The sequence below is a fragment of the Scyliorhinus torazame genome, chromosome 14 (genome assembly GCF_047496885.1).
Source record: "Scyliorhinus torazame isolate Kashiwa2021f chromosome 14, sScyTor2.1, whole genome shotgun sequence".
Classification (NCBI taxonomy): domain Eukaryota; kingdom Metazoa; phylum Chordata; class Chondrichthyes; order Carcharhiniformes; family Scyliorhinidae; genus Scyliorhinus; species Scyliorhinus torazame.
Genome location: NC_092720.1, coordinates 5,391,002 through 5,414,576, shown reverse-complemented (window position 1 = coordinate 5,414,576; position 23,575 = coordinate 5,391,002). Strand labels below are relative to the sequence as shown.

The 23,575-nt window shown below is 55.6% G+C and overlaps 1 protein-coding gene across 2 annotated transcripts in view; it reads left to right on the top strand.

The window, feature by feature from the left end:
• Window positions 1-23,575, top strand: part of p3h2 (prolyl 3-hydroxylase 2) — a 290,038-nt gene that overhangs the window by 201,665 nt on the left and 64,798 nt on the right. For both annotated transcript variants that reach the window (XM_072473639.1, XM_072473641.1), the window contains exons 4-6: window positions 16,568-16,699; window positions 19,850-19,992; window positions 22,425-22,511. In XM_072473639.1, the coding sequence (XP_072329740.1) occupies window positions 16,568-16,699; window positions 19,850-19,992; window positions 22,425-22,511 (362 nt within the window). The remainder of the gene's footprint in view (window positions 1-16,567; window positions 16,700-19,849; window positions 19,993-22,424; window positions 22,512-23,575) is intronic.

Below are 23,575 nucleotides of genomic sequence, written 5' to 3'. Positions count from 1 at the left end.
ACTGGGATGATGTCGCGTCTGTTAGGATGATGCTGGGAAAAGTCCCGGACCTCGACTCGCACCGGTTGGTTATGGGGGGTGATTTTCACACGGTCTTGGATTCTGGGATGGACCGGGTCGAGTTCGAGGTCGGGGAAAGTATCAGCAATGGCGAAAGAGCTGCGGGGGTTCATGGAGCACATGGGGGGGGGGGGGTTGATCCATGGAGATTCGAGAAGCCAAGGGGCAAGGAATATTCATTCTACTCTCATGTGCACAAGGCGTACTCCAGGATCTCTTTTTTTATACTGGACAAAACATTGTTCGTGGGGGTGGTGGACACAGAGTATTCAGCAATCGAAGTATCGGACCATGCGCCACATTGGCTCGACCTGAACACAGAAAACTCTCAGCGCCCACAGCGGAGGCTAGATGCAGGGCTGTGAGCGAGTGAGGGAGGCCATTCGGGGAATATAAAAACCAACGGCATGGGAGAGACCGTGGCTGGGGTAGTGTGGGAGGCAGTGAAAGCGGTCATCAGAGGGAAATATATTTTGATTCGGGGCCCATAGGGAGAGGGCTGAACGGGCGGAGCTCGACGGGCTAGTAGGAGAAACCTTGCGTGTGGATAGGCGATATGCGCGGTCTCCGAATGAGGAGCTTCTGAAGTAGCGTCAGAAACTTCAAATGGAATTTGGGCTCCTTTCCACAGGCAAGGCTGAGGAGGGTAAAAGGGGGCAGTGTACGCGTACGGGGAGAAAGCTAGCAGGAGGCACATCAGCTGAGGAAGCAGGAAGCAGTGAGAGAAATAGTGAAAATGAAGGATGTGAGTGGGAAAGTAGTGAGGGAGCCGGGGGAGGTTAATGACGTGTTGCGTGAATTCTATCGTCGTTTATATGAGTCGGAACCCCCTACGGGGGGGGGGGGGGGGGGGGAGGGAATGAACCAATTCCTGGGGAGGCCAGAGTTCCCGAAGGTAATGAGGAGTTGGTGGAAGTCTTGAGGGGGCCCAATTGGGCTCGGTGAAGTGATAGACAGATTGGGGCAATCGAGTAAGGCCCCGGGACCTGACGGATTCCCGGTGGAATTTTATAAAACGTTTTCGGGGCTAGTGGGACCGCTGTTGGTCAAGGCTTTCAATAAATCCAAGGAGTTGGGAGCGCTTCCCCCAACACTATCACAGGCATCAATCTCTCTCATCCTGAAGCGAGACAAGGACCCGGAGTGCTGTGGATCGTACAGGCCAATTTCCCTTTTAAATGTAGATGCTAAATTACTGGCAAAGATCTTGGCCACCAGAATAGAGGACTGTGCCCCGGAGGTAATCGGGGAAGATCAGACGGGATTTGTGAAGGGCAGGCACTTGACGTCCAATATTAGACGGCATCTTAATGTTATAATGATGCCTGCGGAGGGGCGTGAGGCTGAGGTGGTCGTAGCCATGGGCACGGAGAAGGCTTTCGACCGGGTGGAGTGGAAGTTCCTATGGGATATTTTCGGCAGGTTTGGGTTCGGGCGGGGATGTGTGGACTGGGTGGGGCTGTTGTATCCGGCCCCAGTGGCAAATGTGAGAACCAACTAAACCCGGTCAGAATATTTTAATTTTGGGAGAGGGACAAGACAGGGATGCCCGCTCTCCCCATTACTGTTTGCCCCGGCCATAGAGCCTTTAGCAATGGTCCTTAGAGCATTGTGTGCGTGGCGGGGGATAGTGAGGGAGGGGGGGTTGGTGGAGCACAGGATTTCTCTCCATGCGGATGACTTGCTGCTTTATGTTACAGACCCAGTGGGGGGGGGGGATCACCGAAATCATGGAGGTACTAGGAGAATCTGCGCTATTTTGGGCGATTCGAGTTAAATCAAGGGAAAGAGCGAGATGTTCGTGATCCGGGCGCGGGGGCAGGAAAGGAGACTGAGGGAGTGTGATCCGGGCACGGGGGCAGGAAAGGAGACCGAGGGAGTGTGATCCAGGCACGGGGGCAGGAAAGGAGACTGAGGGAGTGTGATCCGGGCACGGGGGCAGGAAAGGAGACTGAGGGAGTGTGATCCGGGCACGGGGACAGGAAAGGAGACCGAGCGAGTGTGATCCGGGCACGGGGGCAGGAAAGGAGACCGAGCGAGTGTGATCCAGGCACGGGGGCAGGAAAGGAGACTGAGGGAGTGTGATCCGGGCACGGGGGCAGGAAAGGAGACTGAGGGAGTGTGATCCGGGCACGGGGGCAGGAAAGGAGACTGAGGGAGTGTGATCCAGGCACGGGGATAGGAAAGGAGACCGAGGGAGTGTGATCCGGGCACGGGGGCAGGAAAGGAGACGGAGCGAGTGTGATCCGGGCACGGGGGCAGGAAAGGAGACTGAGGGAATGTGATCCGGGCACGGGGGCAGGAAAGGAGACTGAGGGAGTGTGATCCGGGCACGGGGGCAGGAAAGGAGACTGAGCGAGTGTGATCCGGGCACGGGGGCAGGAAAGGAGACTGAGGGAGTGTGATCCGGGCACGGGGGCAGGAAAGGAGACTGAGGGAGTGTGATCCGGGCACGGGGGCAGGAAAGGAGACTGAGGGAGTGTGATCCGGGCACGGGGGCAGGAAAGGAGACTGAGGGAGTGTGATCCGGGCACGGGGATAGGAAAGGAGACCGAGGGAGTGTGATCCGGGCACGGGGGCAGGAAAGGAGACTGAGGGAGTGTGATCCGGGCACGGGGGCAGGAAAGGAGACTGAGGGAGTGTGATCCGGGCACGGGGGCAGGAAAGGAGACTGAGGGAGTGTGATCCGGGCACAGGGACAGGAAAGGAGACTGAGGGAGTGTGATCCGGGCACAGGGACAGGAAAGGAGACGGAGCGAGTGTGATCCGGGCACGGGGGCAGGAAAGGAGACTGAGGGAGTGTGATCCGGGCACGGGGGCAGGAAAGGAGACTGAGGGAGTGTGATCCGGGCACGGGGGCAGGAAAGGAGACTGAGGGAGTGTGATCCGGGCACGGGGGCAGGAAAGGAGACTGAGGGAGTGTGATCCGGGCACGGGGGCAGGAAAGGAGACTGAGGGAGTGTGATCCGGGCACGGGGATAGGAAAGGAGACCGAGGGAGTGTGATCCGGGCACGGGGGCAGGAAAGGAGACTGAGGGAGTGTGATCCGGGCACGGGGGCAGGAAAGGAGACTGAGGGAGTGTGATCCGGGCACGGGGGCAGGAAAGGAGACTGAGGGAGTGTGATCCGGGCACAGGGACAGGAAAGGAGACTGAGGGAGTGTGATCCGGGCACAGGGACAGGAAAGGAGACGGAGCGAGTGTGATCCGGGCACGGGGGCAGGAAAGGAGACTGAGGGAGTGTGATCCGGGCACGGGGGCAGGAAAGGAGACGGAGCGAGTGTGATCCGGGCACGGGGGCAGGAAAGGAGACTGAGGGAGTGTGATCCGGGCACGGGGGCAGGAAAGGAGACTGAGGGAGTGTGATCCGGGCACGGGGACAGGAAAGGAGACTGAGGGAGTGTGATCCGGGCACGGGGACAGGAAAGGAGACGGAGCGAGTGTGATCCGGGCACGGGGGCAGGAAAGGAGACTGAGGGAGTGTGATCCGGGCACGGGGGCAGGAAAGGAGACGGAGCGAGTGTGATCCGGGCACGGGGATAGGAAAGGAGACGGAGCGAGTGTGATCCGGGCACGGGGGCAGGAAAGGAGACGGAGCGAGTGTGATCCGGGCACGGGGATAGGAAAGGAGACGGAGCGAGTGTGATCCGGGCACGGGGGCAGGAAAGGAGACTGAGTGAGTGTGATCCGGGCACGGGGACAGGAAAGGAGGCTGAGGGAGTGTGATCCGGGCACGGGGACAGGAAAGGAGACTGAGGGAGTGTGATCCGGGCACGGGGACAGGAAAGGAGACCGAGGGAATGTGATCCAGGCACGGGGGCAGGAAAGGAGACTGAGGGAGTGTGATCCGGGCACGGGGGCAGGAAAGGAGACTGAGTGAGTGTGATCCGGGCACGGGGACAGGAAAGGAGACTGAGGGAGTGTGATCCGGGCACGGGGACAGGAAAGGAGACTGAGGGAGTGTGATCCGGGCACGGGGATAGGAAAGGAGACGGAGGGAGTGTGATCCGGGCACGGGGGCAGGAAAGGAGACGGAGCGAGTGTGATCCGGGCACGGGGGCAGGAAAGGAGACGGAGCGAGTGTGATCCGGGCACGGGGATAGGAAAGGAGACCGAGGGAGTGTGATCCGGGCACGGGGGCAGGAAAGGAGACTGAGGGAGTGTGATCCGGGCACGGGGGCAGGAAAGGAGACCGAGCGAGTGTGATCCGGGCACGGGGACAGGAAAGGAGACGGAGGGAGTGTGATCCGGGCACGGGGTCAGGAAAGGAGACGGAGGGAGTGTGATCCGGGCACGGGGGCAGGAAAGGAGACGGAGCGAGTGTGATCCGGGCACGGGGACAGGAAAGGAGACTGAGGGAGTGTGATCCGGGCACGGGGGCAGGAAAGGAGACGGAGCGAGTGTGATCCGGGCACGGGGGCAGGAAAGGAGACTGAGGGAGTGTGATCCAGGCACGGGGGCAGGAAAGGAGATGGAGCGAGTGTGATCCGGGCACGGGGGCAGGAAAGGAGACTGAGGGAGTGTGATCCGGGCACGGGGACAGGAAAGGAGACGGAGCGAGTGTGATCCGGGCACGGGGATAGGAAAGGAGACGGAGCGAGTGTGATCCGGGCACGGGGGCAGGAAAGGAGACTGAGCGAGTGTGATCCGGGCACGGGGGCAGGAAAGGAGACTGAGGGAGTGTGATCCGGGCACGGGGACAGGAAAGGAGACGGAGCGAGTGTGATCCGGGCACGGGGGCAGGAAAGGAGACGGAGCGAGTGTGATCCGGGCACGGGGATAGGAAAGGAGACGGAGCGAGTGTGATCCGGGCACGGGGACAGGAAAGGAGACGGAGCGAGTGTGATCCGGGCACGGGGGCAGGAAAGGAGACTGAGGGAGTGTGATCCGGGCACGGGGGCAGGAAAGGAGACGGAGCGAGTGTGATCCGGGCACGGGGGCAGGAAAGGAGACTGAGGGAGTGTGATCCGGGCACGGGGATAGGAAAGGAGACTGAGGGAGTGTGATCCGGGCACGGGGGCAGGAAAGGAGACTGAGCGAGTGTGATCCGGGCACGGGGGCAGGAAAGGAGACTGAGCGAGTGTGATCCGGGCACGGTGGCAGGAAACGAGAGTGAGGGAGTGTGATCCGGGCACGGGGACAGGAAAGGAGACCGAGGGAGTGTGATCCGGGCACGGGGACAGGAAAGGAGACGGAGGGAGTGTGATCCGGGCACGGGGGCAGGAAAGGAGACGGAGCAAGTGTGATCCGGGCACGGGGACAGGAAAGGAGACTGAGGGAGTGTGATCCGGGCACGGGGGCAGGAAAGGAGACGGAGCGAGTGTGATCCGGGCACGGGGATAGGAAAGGAGACGGAGCGAGTGTGATCCGGGCACGGGGGCAGGAAAGGAGACGGAGCGAGTGTGATCCGGGCACGGGGGCAGGAAAGGAGACGGAGCGAGTGTGATCCGGGCACGGGGACAGGAAAGGAGACTGAGGGAGTGTGATCCGGGCACGGGGGCAGGAAAGGAGACTGAGCGAGTGTGATCCGGGCACGGGGGCAGGAAAGGAGACTGAGGGAGTGTGATCCGGGCACGGGGGCAGGAAAGGAGACTGAGGGAGTGTGATCCGGGCACGGGGGCAGGAAAGGAGACTGAGGGAGTGTGATCCGGGCACGGGGGCAGGAAAGGAGACTGAGGGAGTGTGATCCGGGCACGGGGGCAGGAAAGGAGACTGAGGGAGTGTGATCCGGGCACGGGGGCAGGAAAGGAGACGGAGCGAGTGTGATCCGGGCACGGGGGCAGGAAAGGAGACTGAGGGAGTGTGATCCGGGCACGGGGGCAGGAAAGGAGACGGAGCGAGTGTGATCCGGGCACAGGGACAGGAAAGGAGACGGAGCGAGTGTGATCCGGGCACGGGGGCAGGAAAGGAGACGGAGCGAGTGTGATCCGGGCACAGGGACAGGAAAGGAGACGGAGCGAGTGTGATCCGGGCACGGGGGCAGGAAAGGAGACTGAGGGAGTGTGATCCGGGCACGGGGGCAGGAAAGGAGACTGAGGGAGTGTGATCCGGGCACGGGGGCAGGAAAGGAGACCGAGGGAGTGTGATCCGGGCACGGGGACAGGAAAGGAGACTGAGGGAGTGTGATCCGGGCACGGGGATAGGAAAGGAGACGGAGCGAGTGTGATCCGGGCACGGGGACAGGAAAGGAGACGGAGCGAGTGTGATCCGGGCACGGGGATAGGAAAGGAGACTGAGGGAGTGTGATCCGGGCACGGGGACAGGAAAGGAGACTGAGCGAGTGTGATCCGGGCACGGGGACAGGAAAGGAGACGGAGCGAGTGTGATCCGGGCACGGGGACAGGAAAGGAGACTGAGGGAGTGTGATCCAGGCACGGGGGCAGGAAAGGAGACGGAGCGAGTGTGATCCGGGCACGGGGGCAGGAAAGGAGACTGAGGGAGTGTGATCCGGGCACGGGGGCAGGAAAGGAGACGGAGCGAGTGTGATCCGGGCACAGGGACAGGAAAGGAGACTGAGCGAGTGTGATCCGGGCACGGGGACAGGAAAGGAGACGGAGCGAGTGTGATCCGGGCACGGGGGCAGGAAAGGAGACGGAGCGAGTGTGATCCGGGCACGGGGACAGGAAAGGAGACTGAGGGAGTGTGATCCGGGCACAGGGACAGGAAAGGAGACGGAGCGAGTGTGATCCGGGCACGGGGGCAGGAAAGGAGACTGAGGGAGTGTGATCCGGGCACGGGGGCAGGAAAGGAGACGGAGCGAGTGTGATCCGGGCACGGGGGCAGGAAAGGAGACGGAGCGAGTGTGATCCGGGCACGGGGGCAGGAAAGGAGACGGAGCGAGTGTGATCCGGGCACGGGGGCAGGAAAGGAGACTGAGGGAGTGTGATCCGGGCACGGGGGCAGGAAAGGAGACGGAGCGAGTGTGATCCGGGCACGGGGGCAGGAAAGGAGACCGAGGGAGTGTGATCCGGGCACGGGGATAGGAAAGGAGACGGAGCGAGTGTGATCCGGGCACGGGGGCAGGAAAGGAGACTGAGGGAGTGTGATCCAGGCACGGGGACAGGAAAGGAGACGGAGCGAGTGTGATCCGGGCACGGGGACAGGAAAGGAGACGGAGCGAGTGTGATCCGGGCACGGGGGCAGGAAAGGAGACGGAGCGAGTGTGATCCGGGCACGGGGACAGGAAAGGAGACGGAGCGAGTGTGATCCGGGCACGGGGACAGGAAAGGAGACTGAGGGAGTGTGATCCGGGCACGGGGGCAGGAAAGGAGACTGAGGGAGTGTGATCCGGGCACGGGGGCAGGAAAGGAGACTGAGGGAGTGTGATCCGGGCACGGGGGCAGGAAAGGAGACTGAGGGAGTGTGATCCGGGCACGGGGACAGGAAAGGAGACGGAGGGAGTGTGATCCGGGCACGGGGGCAGGAAAGGAGACTGAGGGAGTGTGATCCGGGCACGGGGACAGGAAAGGAGACGGAGCGAGTGTGATCCGGGCACAGGGACAGGAAAGGAGACGGAGCGAGTGTGATCCGGGCACGGGGGCAGGAAAGGAGACTGAGGGAGTGTGATCCGGGCACGGGGACAGGAAAGGAGAGTGAGGGAGTGTGATCCGGGCACAGGGACAGGAAAGGAGACGGAGCGAGTGTGATCCGGGCACGGGGGCAGGAAAGGAGACGGAGCGAGTGTGATCCGGGCACGGGGGCAGGAAAGGAGACTGAGGGAGTGTGATCCGGGCACGGGGACAGGAAAGGAGACTGAGGGAGTGTGATCCGGGCACGGGGGCAGGAAAGGAGACTGAGGGAGTGTGATCCGGGCACAGGGACAGGAAAGGAGACTGAGGGAGTGTGATCCGGGCACGGGGGCAGGAAAGGAGACTGAGGGAGTGTGATCCAGGCACGGGGGCAGGAAAGGAGACGGAGCGAGTGTGATCCGGGCACGGGGGCAGGAAAGGAGACTGAGGGAGTGTGATCCGGGCACGGGGGCAGGAAAGGAGACGGAGCGAGTGTGATCCGGGCACAGGGACAGGAAAGGAGACTGAGCGAGTGTGATCCGGGCACGGGGACAGGAAAGGAGACGGAGCGAGTGTGATCCGGGCACGGGGGCAGGAAAGGAGACCGAGGGAGTGTGATCCGGGCACGGGGGCAGGAAAGGAGACTGAGGGAGTGTGATCCGGGCACAGGGACAGGAAAGGAGACGGAGCGAGTGTGATCCGGGCACGGGGGCAGGAAAGGAGACTGAGGGAGTGTGATCCGGGCACGGGGGCAGGAAAGGAGACGGAGCGAGTGTGATCCGGGCACGGGGGCAGGAAAGGAGACTGAGGGAGTGTGATCCGGGCACGGGGGCAGGAAAGGAGACGGAGCGAGTGTGATCCGGGCACGGGGGCAGGAAAGGAGACTGAGGGAGTGTGATCCGGGCACGGGGGCAGGAAAGGAGACTGAGGGAGTGTGATCCGGGCACGGGGGCAGGAAAGGAGACGGAGCGAGTGTGATCCGGGCACGGGGGCAGGAAAGGAGACGGAGCGAGTGTGATCCGGGCACGGGGGCAGGAAAGGAGACGGAGCGAGTGTGATCCGGGCACGGGGGCAGGAAAGGAGACTGAGGGAGTGTGATCCGGGCACGGGGGCAGGAAAGGAGACGGAGCGAGTGTGATCCGGGCACGGGGGCAGGAAAGGAGACCGAGGGAGTGTGATCCGGGCACGGGGATAGGAAAGGAGACGGAGCGAGTGTGATCCGGGCACGGGGGCAGGAAAGGAGACTGAGGGAGTGTGATCCAGGCACGGGGACAGGAAAGGAGACGGAGCGAGTGTGATCCGGGCACGGGGGCAGGAAAGGAGACTGAGGGAGTGTGATCCGGGCACGGGGACAGGAAAGGAGACTGAGGGAGTGTGATCCGGGCACGGGGGCAGGAAAGGAGACTGAGGGAGTGTGATCCGGGCACGGGGACAGGAAAGGAGACGGAGGGAGTGTGATCCGGGCACGGGGACAGGAAAGGAGACTGAGGGAGTGTGATCCGGGCACGGGGGCAGGAAAGGAGACTGAGGGAGTGTGATCCGGGCACGGGGGCAGGAAAGGAGACCGAGGGAGTGTGATCCGGGCACGGGGGCAGGAAAGGAGACTGAGGGAGTGTGATCCGGGCACGGGGGCAGGAAAGGAGACTGAGGGAGTGTGATCCGGGCACGGGGGCAGGAAAGGAGACCGAGGGAGTGTGATCCGGGCACGGGGGCAGGAAAGGAGACCGAGGGAGTGTGATCCAGGCACGGGGGCAGGAAAGGAGACTGAGGGAGTGTGATCCGGGCACGGGGGCAGGAAAGGAGACGGAGCGAGTGTGATCCGGGCACGGGGGCAGGAAAGGAGACTGAGGGAGTGTGATCCGGGCACGGGGGCAGGAAAGGAGACGGAGCGAGTGTGATCCGGGCACGGGGATAGGAAAGGAGACGGAGCGAGTGTGATCCGGGCACGGGGGCAGGAAAGGAGACGGAGCGAGTGTGATCCGGGCACGGGGACAGGAAAGGAGACGGAGCGAGTGTGATCCGGGCACGGGGACAGGAAAGGAGACTGAGGGAGTGTGATCCGGGCACGGGGACAGGAAAGGAGACGGAGCGAGTGTGATCCGGGCACGGGGACAGGAAAGGAGACGGAGCGAGTGTGATCCGGGCACGGGGGCAGGAAAGGAGACTGAGGGAGTGTGATCCGGGCACGGGGGCAGGAAAGGAGACCGAGGGAATGTGATCCGGGCACGGGGGCAGGAAAGGAGACTGAGGGAGTGTGATCCGGGCACGGGGGCAGGAAAGGAGACGGAGCGAGTGTGATCCGGGCACGGGGGCAGGAAAGGAGACTGAGCGAGTGTGATCCGGGCACGGGGATAGGAAAGGAGACTGAGGGAGTGTGATCCGGGCACGGGGACAGGAAAGGAGACGGAGCGAGTGTGATCCGGGCACGGGGATAGGAAAGGAGACGGAGCGAGTGTGATCCGGGCACGGGGGCAGGAAAGGAGACGGAGCGAGTGTGATCCGGGCACGGGGACAGGAAAGGAGACGGAGCGAGTGTGATCCGGGCACGGGGACAGGAAAGGAGACTGAGCGAGTGTGATCCGGGCACGGGGGCAGGAAAGGAGACTGAGGGAGTGTGATCCGGGCACGGGGGCAGGAAAGGAGACGGAGCGAGTGTGATCCGGGCACGGGGACAGGAAAGGAGACGGAGCGAGTGTGATCCGGGCACGGGGACAGGAAAGGAGACTGAGGGAGTGTGATCCGGGCACGGGGGCAGGAAAGGAGACTGAGGGAGTGTGATCCGGGCACGGGGGCAGGAAAGGAGACTGAGGGAGTGTGATCCGGGCACGGGGGCAGGAAAGGAGACTGAGGGAGTGTGATCCGGGCACAGGGGCAGGAAAGGAGACTGAGGGAGTGTGATCCGGGCACAGGGGCAGGAAAGGAGACGGAGCGAGTGTGATCCGGGCACGGGGGCAGGAAAGGAGACTGAGGGAGTGTGATCCGGGCACAGGGGCAGGAAAGGAGACTGAGGGAGTGTGATCCGGGCACGGGGGCAGGAACGGAGACTGAGGGAGTGTGATCCGGGCACGGGGGCAGGAAAGGAGACGGAGCGAGTGTGATCCGGGCACGGGGGCAGGAAAGGAGACCGAGGGAGTGTGATCCGGGCACGGGGGCAGGAAAGGAGACTGAGGGAGTGTGATCCGGGCACGGGGGCAGGTAAGGAGACTGAGGGAGTTGCCGTTTAAAGTGCTGGCGGGGAGTTTCAGATATTTAGGGATTCAAGTGGCTGAAGAGTGGGGGCAGCTCCACAGGTTAAATCTGGGCGAAGCGGTTGACCAAATGGAAAGGGATTTCCATAGATGGGACATGCTCCCGCTGACGTTAGAGGGAAGGGTTCAGATGGTGACGGTGACGGTCCTCCCAAAACCGCTTTTCTTTTTTCAATGCCTTCCAATTTTTGTCCCAATGGCTTTTTTTAAAGAAAAATAAACGTGGCGATTACACGTTTTGTATGGGTGGCGAAAACCCCAAGAGTAAAGAAGGCCCTCCTGGAGCGGGGAGGGGGAGGGGGGGGGCCTGGCCAGCCCGAGCTTTATTAACTATTACTGGGCGGCCAGCGTATCGATGGTCAGGAAGTGGGGGAGGGGTCGGCCTGGGAGCGAGTGGAAGCGGCATCCTGCAAGGCTACGAGTTTGGAGGCTTTACTAACGGCGCCCCTGCCGTTCTCGCCGGCTCGATACTCTGCAAGCCCTGGGGTGGTGGCAGCCCCAAGGGTGTGGGGGCAATGGGGCCAGCAATGGGATTGGAGGGGGCGTCAGTGTGGTCTTCGATTTGTAACAATCTCCGGTTTGTCCCGGGGAGGCTGGATGGGGGCTTCAGGAGGTGGCAACAGGCAGGGATCGAGAGATTTGGGGATTTATTTATCCAGGAGGGCTTTCCGAAATTGAAGGCACTAGAGGAGGAGTTTGAGCTACCGGGCGGGAATGGGTTTCGATACCTTCAGGTCCGGGACTTTGTCTGGGGGCAGGTTCCAAGCTTCCCTCGCCTCCCCCTGAGGGGACTTCAGGATAAGGTGATGTCAAAAACTGGGGTTGGAGAGGGGACGTTTTTGGAGATATACAAGGAGTTGATGGAGTGGGAGGGGCCCTGATCAGGGAGGTGAAGTGGAAAGAGGAGCTGCGAAGAGAGCTGGAAATTGAAAAGTGGAAAAAAGCCTTGAAGAGTCAATTCATCCTCGTCGTGAGCCAGACTTAGCCCGATCCAGTTCAAGGTGGTCCACAGGACCCACATGACGGTCGCCCGGATGAACAGGTTCTTTGACGAGGTGGAGGATAGATGTGGGCGCTGTGGGGGTAGCCCGGCTAACCATGTACATATGTTTTGGGCATGTCCGAAGTCGAGGGCATTCTGGCAGTAATTTCCGGACGTTATGTCAGAAGTCCTGGAACTCCGAGTCCTGAACTGGCAATATTTGGGGTATCGGATGATCCGGGAGCCAAGGGGGGGGAGGGAGGCCAATGTCCTGGCCTTCTCCTCCCCGGTGGCCCGGAGACGGATCTTGCTGGGATGGAGGGACTCGGAGCCCCCGAAGGCAGGAGTGTGGGTCAGCGATATGGCAGCGTTCCTCCGCCTGCAAAAAAACTAAGTTCGCCTGGAGAGGATCAATTCAGGGATCGCCCAGAGTTGGCGGCCGTTCATCAATTTCTTCAAAGAAAATTGAACGTCCGCAGTAAGGGGCGGCGGGAAGAGAACAGGAGGCAGTGCTAGATAAGGACAGGGAACTCCGTGTGCAGGTAATTCGGGAATAGGGCATGGGCAGTAGGGGACATTGTTTTTTAGATTTTTTGCGTGTGTCGGCCGGCACGGTTGTTTAAGAAATGTTAATGTGTTAAACTGTGAAAATTATAAATGGTTCAATAAAATATTTTCTAAAAAAAAAAAACCTGGCCACTCCGCCATGCGGCAGAGCTGTGCCATCTCAGCCTGCGGGGACACAGGGTGAGGACACTCTGAGGTTAGGTTTGATCGCGTTCTCATGGTGATGTCGAGTGGGACAGTGTCCATCTTGAGGCACAACTGACCCAGGTTTGGAGAGCGGACACACTTCATGTAGTAGATACCCCTCCAGCTGCCAGGAAGACTGTGTGCTGGATTTCACTGTCAGTGTAAATACTGAAGGGAGAGTCCTCAATCAGTTCTGTGAGGACTTTATTAATATGGTATTAGTAAAATACACAATCACTTTGGCAGTGGTACAATGGAATAAGCGAAGCAACTGCAGGTAGAGATCTAACCCCTGCCTCGCTTTGGTGTTCCTCCTCCTGCCCCTTGAACAAGTCTCACTTTTTATCCAGTTTAGATTGGCTGCCATTTCCCGCCATGTTTGTTTGACCAGACAATGGACCAGTTCATTACCATGGTAGAACCCTCAAGAGTATTGAAAGTCAAAGAGATCTAGGAGTACAGGTCCACAGGTCATTGAAAGGGGCAACACAGGTGGAGAAGGTAGTCAAGAAGGCATACGGCATGCTTGCCTTCATTGGCCGGGGCATTGAGTATAAGAATTGGCAAGTCATGTTGCAGCTGTATAGAACCTTAGTTAGGCCACACTTGGAGTATAGTGTTCAATTCTGGTCGCCACACTACCAGAAGGATGTGGAGGCTTTAGAGAGGGTGCAGAAGAGATTTACCAGAATGTTGCCTGGTATGGAGGGCATAAGCTATGAGGAGCGGTTGAATAAACTCGGTTTGTTCTCACTGGAACGAAGGAGGTTGAGGGGCGATCTGATAGAGGTATACAAAATTATGAGGGGCATAGACAGAGTGGATAGTCAGAGGCTTTTCCCCAGGGTAGAGGGGTCAATTACTAGGGGGCATAGATTTAAGGTGAGAGGGGCAAGGTTTAGAGTAGATGTACGAGGCAAGTTTTTTACACAAGGGTAGTGGGTACCTGGAACTCGCTACCGGAGGAGGTAGTGGAAGCAGGGACGATAGGGACATTTAAGGGGCATCTTGACAAATATATGAATAGGATGGGAATAGAAGGATACGGACCCAGGAAGTGTAGAAGATTGTAGTTTAGTCGGGCAGTATGGTCGGCACGGGCTTGGAGGGCCGAAGGGCCTGTTCCTGCGCTGTACATTTCTTTGTTCTTTGTTCTTTGTATGACTACCGTCTCCTGTTCACTGACATGCAAAGCCAACGTGGTCAATGACATTTCATTTCATTTTATTATTGTACTTAATTAACAACCGATTAAACATGTGATTCTATTACTTTTTAACAAAACACTTTTCCCAGTTCTGATGAAAGGTCACTTGTTGGAAACGCTAACTCTGTTTCCCTCTCCATTGATGCTGCCAGACCTGTTGAGCATTTCCAGCACGTTCAGTTTTTATTTCACATTTCTATCATGCGGAATTCTGCTTTTTGTTTTGCCAATGAGTGATTTTTTTTTTTTTGTGGATTGTGTGCAAATCACAATCTAACTCATTTGCTCCTCGTTATTCTTCGTCATTCTGCCATGATCAAATGGTCAGTCGTCCAACCGATCTGACCGTGCGATCCAACCAATCTGATCGGATGGTCGTCTTTCCAACACCTCACTACCTGATCCAATTGGTTTCCATTTACTGTTCCATCACCCATACTTACTCGAGCTTAAAGTTGATTCACCTGAAACTTCTGAACCCAGGTTTGGTCTGAGCTGTTTTCTAAAATGCCGTGCTCCCTTACACAGGTCAGAGGGGGTTAGAAAATAGGAGGTTCTTTTCCATTGGGGGCCTAGCTACTTATTGGGAAATCCACCTTTTCTGAGATCAACTTCACCATTTATTTTCTCTCCTCTCCTCCGAGGGATCACTCCCTATCTTCTCCAAGAACCATTGCTTCCCCCTCTGTCTCTCACTGTTACGGGCCAGCAAACACCAAAGTGTATCATGGAGTTCACCTGACCCTCAACTTTTAATAGATTTTGGTTATGGGGAGCACAAGGGCCCACTTTCCAGGTGTGATGCAACAGAAACATTCAGTATTTTTAAACTAAACAATATTTATTCTATGAATCCAGTTAACATTTTATAAACACACAGTAAACATCTTATCAACTACCAACACAAGTACCCCCCCAAAGATACAGTACTCTATAGGTAATCCTTAATAACTTTCCTAACAACATCCATTAGCCAAATACCCTTTATCCCTACAAACAGTAGGTTTGAATTCCTTACAGAAAATAGGTATTACTTTGAAGTTATCAAGTGGTCTGGAGACATTCTTTAGCATGCAGAGAGAGAGACCAAAAATACACCGCCTTTGTTTGAATACAGCTCCCAAACTGAAAACAAAACCAAGAAACTCAGAGCCACAAAGCAGCTTCCAGCTCAAAACAAAAAAGACAGAATCACAGCCCAGCTCCACCCACACAATGACATCACTGCAGCCATTTGAGGAAACACTTTCTTAAAGGGACCCTCACATGCCACTCACTCTCTTCTTTTCTCTCTCGGATTTGTAGTTAATAATGAGAGTATTGATAGGCGTCTGGGTGGCACAGCGGTGAAGTGGGCAGAAGCACTACAGACGGAGATAATTGTAGAAAAATGTGAAGTGACGTGCAGTGGGAGCTAATGTGACAAGTCAGTAATCCATACATGGCCTTGAGTTTGTAGATTGTAGATGAACCAGGAATTATTTTGCCACCTTCAGCATCAGCTGTTGTAAGCTTCTGATGGACTGCGGAGACGTTGGGTGGATCAGAGCTTTTCTTGACTATGAGGCAAGGTTAGAGAGCGGGTGTCTCACCGTGTCTCATCCAACCGGGTCAGACTGCGGAGTGATGGAGTGACTTAACAACTGAAGAATGTGAAAGTGCATCACTCACATCGGAGACGTCGCAAACAAACTGGGCTGGATTGTGTCAGCAGCGAGTTCAGAGACTTTGTGAAGTTTATTTCCAAAGTTTAGCCAAATGGTTATTTAAACACAAAAACAACGTTCTAATTGCTTTCCTCTGTTATTGCCTGATCTGACCAATCTAAACCCTGAGCCCAAGGGAATGCGGTCGTGTGAAAGTGCTGAGTTTGAATCTGGCATCAGCGACCAGATATTGAGTCATCTATTCGTCTCATTCATAAAACGATGCCTCGAAGTACAGCTGTTTACTTGCTCCCTGGTGCTCATTGCTACTTTCTCTCAACGTGAGGATTCCATCTGGCCCTTCAGCAGATTGGCATCGAAGCTGAATGTTGGTGATAGCCCCCTAGTGTTGGGAGGATCTAACTTCAGAACTGACTTGAATCTTAACAACCATGAGGAAAAGATCAAAAATCAAGAGGATTAATTTAAATTGTTTAAATTCATGTTTTAAATGTCCTTTCTGGTGGTGAATGCAAGAGTACAATTGGCCGATGGTATTCTCGGAGTTCTGAAGCCTCTTGATAAAAGGAGGAAGGGGTAGCTGAGGAAGATGAGGAGCTCCGATGGTGCAAAGATGGAAGATTGATGTTCCTTGACCAGTGCTCCAGGATTTTATACATTCTTCCGAGATGGAGCCTCATTTTGTTTGAAAGATGGTAACTTCGGCCTACAACACTCTCTCCATACAGCACCAGTGTATGGGCCTAGATTACAGGCTCCAGTCTCCAGAATGGGGATTCGAACACTCAACTTTGTGACCCGATGGCTCATGGCTTACTCCCGAGTCAGCTGGAATAGAAGAGAGTGTGATGGATCTGAACTTTAACCTGTTGGGGAATGCAGGGAGAAAGAGGGTAAGACGAGGGGATCTGGAAATGAAGGGAAACCGGAGAGGAAAGTAAAAGAGAGGGTTAGAGTGGGCTTACAAGATAATGAAGGAACATTGGAGGTGAGTGAGGAATGTCTATCAGACACGAGATATTTCTTTTAGCTGATGCAGCAGCAGGTTTGAGGAATTGAAGATTCCTCCCCGGGCCTGGGAGAAGAATGTAGCTTTCGAAATGTGCCCTATAATTTTGTGTCATGTGATTCTTTCTTACTCAGACCATTACATCCAGGTCCTCCAGTGTGGGCACGACTGTATCAGAGAATTGGCAACACGTGCCGGACGGCTGTCTCCCATTGAGAACTACCTGCCCATGCACTACGACTTCCTGCAATATTCCTACTTCAAGGGTGAGCTCCACTTTAAAAATTTACTCTTTCACGCGATGTGGGCATCGTTGGTTAGGCCAGCATTTGATGTCCATCCCTAGTTGCCCTTGAGAAGGTGGTGGTGAGCTGCCTTCCTGAACCGCTGCAGTCCCTGTGGTGTAGGTACACCCACTGTGCTGTTAGGGAGGGAGTCCTAGGTTTTGAGCCAGCGGCAGTGAAGGAACGGCTGATATATTTCTGAGCCAGGATGGTGAGTGACTTGGAGGGGAATCTCCAGGTGGTGGGGTTCTCCGGTATCTGCAGCTCTTGGCCTTCTAGGTGGTAGAGGTCAAGGTTTTGGAAGGAGCCTTGTTGAGTTCTTGCAGAGCATCTTGTAAGTGGTACCACTGTGCTTCCTGGGTGGAGGGAGGGAATGTTTATTTCCATTGCTCACCTGCTTTAACCAACTACAGAAGGACTGGGGTCAGACCTGAGATGAGATCATCATGTATTTCTTTCTCAAAGTAGCGTAACTTTTCAAAATAATTTATTAAGATGGTTATGTGTCAACTATGATTAAACCTTTGAGTGGTCTGCTCTGCATTTAGAACCCAGATCTTTATTGATTGGCTAATAAAACAGATTGTATTACTGGAGACCCTAAAGCCATGAATTTGGCCAATACTTAGACCATAAGACATAGGGGCAGAATTAGACCACTCGGCCCATCGAGTCTGCTCCGCCATTCAATCCTGGCTGATATTTTCTCATCCCCATTCTCCTGCCTTCTCCCCATAACCCCTGATCCCCTTATTGATCAAGAACCTATCTATCTCTGTCTTAAAGACACTCAGTGATTTGGCCTCCACAGCCTTCTACGGCAAAGAGTTCCACAGATTCACCCACCTCTGGCTGAAGAAATTCCTCCTCATCTCTGTTCTAAAGGATCGTCCCTTTAGTCTGAGATGGTGTCCCTACAAGTGGGAACATCCTCTCCACGTCCACTCTATCCAGGCCTCGCAGTATCCTGTACTTTCCAAGGGCCCTCCTGAAAGCTCAGGGGGTCATGTCAATAGAGACACCTACAGCACTCGGCCACTTCCACACATCTGGAGCCTCTTGTAGGAAGCCAAGTTTACAAAGTGTAGGTGTGACCCCTGAACTCTGACTGATGAATAATTTACACGTTGAAATGTTTTATAACATTTATACCTGTGCTGTGAGAGTCTCTGGCAAGTCCAGCATTCAGCGTCCACTGTTTATTTCACCGGGATGGCCGTGCTGGGACATTATTCCTGAAACACTGGGAGTGTTTTGATACATGTGAGTGACCACTCAGTGGGCGGTAAGAGTCACCCTGTGTTGTTGTGGGAGTGGAGTTCCATATTGGCACATTCCAGGTCAGACGGGGGATGAGCCCCAGCCCCACGACAGGGCACACTTTGTAAACTTGCCTTCCTACAAGAGGCGCCAGATGTGTGGAAGTGTCAGAGTGCTGTCGGTGTTTCTATTGACATGACCCCCTGAGCTGTGCTTTGGAATAAGCCTTCGTTTTCCTTTAGTGCCCTTTAAGACCAGGCCGAATTGTGGAATATTCTTAATTGGTGTCCTGGTTATGGCATCATTAGGTTCATCATCTGAGGTTGCCATGAAAATGAACAGCTAAGAAGCAAAGGGTAAATAGAATGCTAATTGCGATGAGGTTAGTTATTTTCTCGGCCTGTTTTTGAGTCACAGTTCAGAACTCCGGTAATTTGTGCAAAGAGGAAACATGTGAGGTTCTCGCGGAACGGAGGCGTTTCTGTCTTGGTACTGAGCAAACAGATCCCGGTGTTGAAGCAAGTCTCTGAGAACAGAGCAGAGACTTTGTTACCCATGTAGCTGGAAAGGGCAGGGCACTGAATCATCGAATTTAAAGTGCAGAAGGAGGCCATTTGGCCCATCAAGTCTGCTCCGGCCCTTGGAAAGAGCCCAAACCTCCAACCTAGCCCCATAACCCAATAACCCCTCCTAACCTTTTTGGACACTGAGTGCAATTTACAATGGCCAATCCACCTAACCTGCATGTCTTTAGACTGTGGGAGGAAACCGGATCACCCGGAGGAAACCCACACAGACACGGGGAGAACGTGCAGACTCCGCACAGACAGTGACCCAAGCGGGAATCAAACCTGGGACCCTGGAGCTGTGAAGCAACTGTGCTAACCACTGTGCTACTGTGTCGCCCTCTCTTCTGAAGAGAGAAGGTTTGTGGTTTAGACAATACCCATTACTGCCAGAACTCACCAGACTGTTTAAAGGAATCGGGGAAGTGGGCCTCTGGAGATTCTGGAGCATCAGGGCTGACATGAACCAAGAGAGAGAGGGTTCTTGGAACTTTGCCGTGTTGGTGGCAACCATGTCCGGGGACTTTGGATGGAGTGGCTGCTGGTGAATGTGACTCAGGGGCCAAAATGGTTCAATGGGAAGTGAGAGACCCACAAAATGAACCCAGAAAGATGGAGAGATTACACTTTGTTCCATATCTGTGCGGGAAGTGATGAGAATGCTTGTAACAATGTGAGGAATATCTTTGTTGTATTGACTATTTAACATCTCTCCACTTCTGATTTCAAATATTAATTGACCAGGTCTGCACTGCCGCCTGGGGAAGAGAATTCAAAACACTAACAACCCTCTGAGAAGATCTTCTCAAACCCATCTTAAATGGGAAACCTTTATTTCTAAAGTGTGTCGGCCACGTTCGAGTGTCCCACGACAGGGCCTCGTTCGAGTCTCTCCCACAACAGGACACATCCTCTCAGAATCCACCCTGACAAGGCCCCCCCAATAAAAGATCACTTCATTCCTCTAAACTCCAGTCGATACAGGCCCAAACTGTCCAACCCCCAACGCCCCCCCCAGACATTACCCCTCCCCCCCCCCCCCCATCGCAGGAATCAGCCGAGTCCATCTCCGATCAACTGCTCCGAACGCATTTATATCCATTCGGAAATAAGGGGACCCAAACCGTTCGCACAATTGTTGGTTGGTGACAAGAAAATTTTTAAGAAGCAGAATCTTGTCCAACAGTTTGTTGGCAATTGTCCAAACCCCTTTCTTTTAAAGATGTTAGTGGATGTTAACGCAGGGAGATGTTTAAATGGAGTGATCTCTCTCTCTCTCTCTCTCTCTCTGTCGTCTCTCTCACAGTTGATAATTATGAGAAAGCGTTGGAAACCACAAAGTCCTACTTGCTGATCCGGCCAGACGATGAAGACATGTTGCAGAACCTGGATTACTACCAGAGTGTGCTGGGCAGGCAAGGGGATTCGAATATAATCACCCCTCGACAAGTGAGTTCTTCCCAGCACGGATGGTAGCTTGAGCAAGATTTTTCATGTGAAACCTTACAATCCATACCGTGCAGAAGGAGGCCATTCAGCTCAGTCTGCACAGACCCTTCGAATGAGCACCTTGCCCGTGTCCACTCCCCCCTGTCCACATCACCCCAGAACCAAACCGGCACATGCCTGGACCCAAGGAGTAATTGATCATGGCCGATCCACTTAAACGGCACAGCTTTGGACTGTGGGAGGAAACCGGAGCACCCGGAGGAAACCCACGCACACACGGAGAGAACGTGCAGACCCTGCACAGCCACCTGAGGCTGGAATTTGACCCGGGTCCCTGGCGCTGTGAGGCAGCGGTGCTAACCACTGTGCTACCGTGCCGCCACATAGACAGACACCAAGGTCGGAACTGACCTCAGTACTGACCCTCTGACAGTACAGCACTCCCTCAGTACTGACCCTCTGACAGTGCAGCACTCCCTCACTACTGATCCTCTGACAGTGCAGCACTCCCTCAGTACTGACCCTCTGACAGTGCAGTGCTCCCTCAGTACTGACCCTCTGACAGTGCAGCCCTCCCTCAGTACTGACCCTCTGACAGTACAGCACTCTCTCAGTACTGACCCTCTGCCAGTGCGGCACTCCCTCAGTACTGACCCTCTGACAGTACAGCACTCTCTCAGTACTGACCCTCTGACAGTGCGGCACTCCCTCAGTACTGACCCTCTGACAGTACAGCACTCCCTCAGTACTGACCCTCTGACAGTGCGGCACTCCCTCAGTACTGACCCTCTGACAGTGCAGCACTCCCTCAGTACTGACCCTCTGACAGTGCAGCACTCCCTCAGTACTGACCCTCTGACAGTACAGCACTCCCTCAGTACTGACCCTCTGACAGTGCAGCACTCCCTCAGTACTGACCCTCTGACAGTACAGCACTCCCTCAGTACTGACCCTCTGACAGTGCAGCACTCCCTCAGTACTGACCCTCTGACAGTGCGGCACTCCCTCAGTACTGACCCTCTGACAGTGCAGCACTCCCTCAGTACTGACCCTCTGACAGTGCAGCACTCCCTCAGTACTGACCCTCTGAACGTGCGGCACTCCCTCAGTACTGACCTCTGACAGTGCGGCACTCCCTCAGTACTGACCCTCTGACAGTGCGGCACTCCCTCAGTACTGACCCTCTGACAGTGCAGCACTCCCTCAGTACTGACCCTCTGAACGTGCGGCACTCGCTCAGTACTGACCCTCTGACAGTGCGGCACTCCCTCAGTACTGACCCTCTGACAGTGCGGCACTCCCTCAGTACTTACCCTCTGACAGTACAGCACTCTCTCAGTACTGACCCTCTGACAGGGCAGCACTCCCTCAGTACTGACCCTCTGACAGTGCGGCGCTCCCTCAGTACTGACCCTCTGATAGTACCGCACTCCCTCAGTACTGACCCTCTGACAGTGCGGCACTCCCTCAGTACTTACCCTCTGACAGTACAGCACTCTCTCAGTACTGACCCTCTGACAGTGCAGCACTCCCTCAGTACTGACCCTCTGACAGTGCGGCACTCCCTCAGTACTGACATTGTGACAGTGCAGCACTCCCTCAGTACTGACCCTCTGACAGTGCAGCACTCCCTCAGTACTGACCCTCTGGCAGTGCGGCACTCCCTCACTACTGACCCTCTGGCAGTGCGGCACTCCCACAGTCCAGACCCTCTGACAGTACAGCACCCCCTCAGTACTGACCCTCCAACAGTGCAGCACTCTCTCAGTACTGACCCTCTGACTATGCAGCACTCCCTCAGTACTGACCCTCTGACTATGCAGCACTCCCTCAGTACTGACTTTCTGACAGTGCGGCACTCCCTCAATACTGACCCTCTGACAGTGCGGCACTCCCTCAGTACTGTCCCTCTGACAGTGCAGCACTCCCTCAGTACTGACCCTCTGACAGTGCGACACTCCCTCAGTACTGACCCTCTGACAGTGCGGCACTCCCTCAGTACTGACCCTCTGACAGTGCGGCACTCCCTCAGTACAGACCCTCTGACAGTGCGACACTCCCTCAGTACTGACCCTCTGACAGTGCGGCACTCCCTCAGTACTGACCCTCTGACAGTGCAGCACTCCCTCAGTACTGACCCTCTGACAGGGCGGCACTCCCCCAGTACTGACCCTCTGACAGTGCCGCACTCCCTCAGTGCTGACGCTCTGACAGTGCGGCACTCCCTCAGTACTGACCCTCTGACAGTGCGGCACTCCCTCAGTACTGCACTGGTAGTGTTTGTTTGATGTACTCAAGTCTCTTGGGTGGGGTTCGAACCCATGACCTTCTAACGTGAAGTCAATAGAACGCTTCGTGAAAAAACCTGACCGAGTATTGGGTGTTTTTATGGGGGAAAGTTGATTGACGATTTTTCCTTGTATTGGTTTCAGGATCTTGTTTGGTTTATGAAGCGATATGAGGTGGAGAAGGAGATTCTTCAGTCAGTGAATGATCTGGGCTACTTCTACCTGGATCCAGTAAGTGCTTTGAACTTCCGCGACTTGGCAACTGATAGGGTGAGGTGGACTGTGACCCCTGACCTACGTATTCCTAATGACCCCTTTAACAGGCACAGACCATTTCAATGTCTCTTGTTTCTCACTGCCGCACTCCTCGGTCAGTATCGACCTGTTGGGTGGGGAAGGGAATGAACTCTGAGGCTAGTGGGAATTCAAACATCGATCGTGTGGATTTCACTGCTATCGAGGAGAATCGGGATGAACCATTCCCCACCGTCCGCTCCTCTGTCACGGCCAGCAGCTGTCAGGGTGCTTCATGAGACAGGATCGAGGGAACGTTAGAACATAGCAATGTAAGAAATAGGAGCAGGAACAGGCCACTCAGCCCCTCGAACCTTTGCTGCTCTTCAATAAGAACATGGCTCGATTGTGGCCTTAACTCCACTTTCCTGTCTGCCCCCCCCATAACCTTCCACTGCCTTCTCATTAATAACCTACCGGACTCAGCCGTCAGTGACCCCCGGCCTCCATTGCTCTCTGCAGGGACGTCGCCCCTCTTCATCTCCGCAGCCAACACAAAGGTTGGTGGAATTGCGGATAGCGATGAGGACTGTCAGAGGATACAGCAGCATTTAGATCGGTTGGAGACTTGGGCGGAGAGATGGCAGATGGAGTTTAATCCGGACAAATGTGAGGTAATGCATTTTGGAAGGTCTAATGCAGGTAGGGAATATACAGTGAATGGTAGAACCCTCAAGAGTATTGAAAGTCCGAGAGATCTAGGTGTACAGGTCCACAGGTCACTGAAAGGGGCAGCACAGGCGGAGAAGGTAGTCAAGAGGGCATACGGCATGCTTGCCTTCATTGGCCGGGGCAGTGAGTATAAGAATTGGCAAGTCATGTTGCAGCTGTATAGAACTTTAGTTAGGCCACACTTGGAGTATAGTGTTCAATTCTGGTCGCCACACTACCAGAAGGATGTGGAGGCTTTAGAGAGGATGCAGAAGAGATTTACCAGGATGTTGCCTGGTATGGAGGGCATTAGCTATGAGGAGCGGTTGAATAAACTCGGTTTGTTCTCA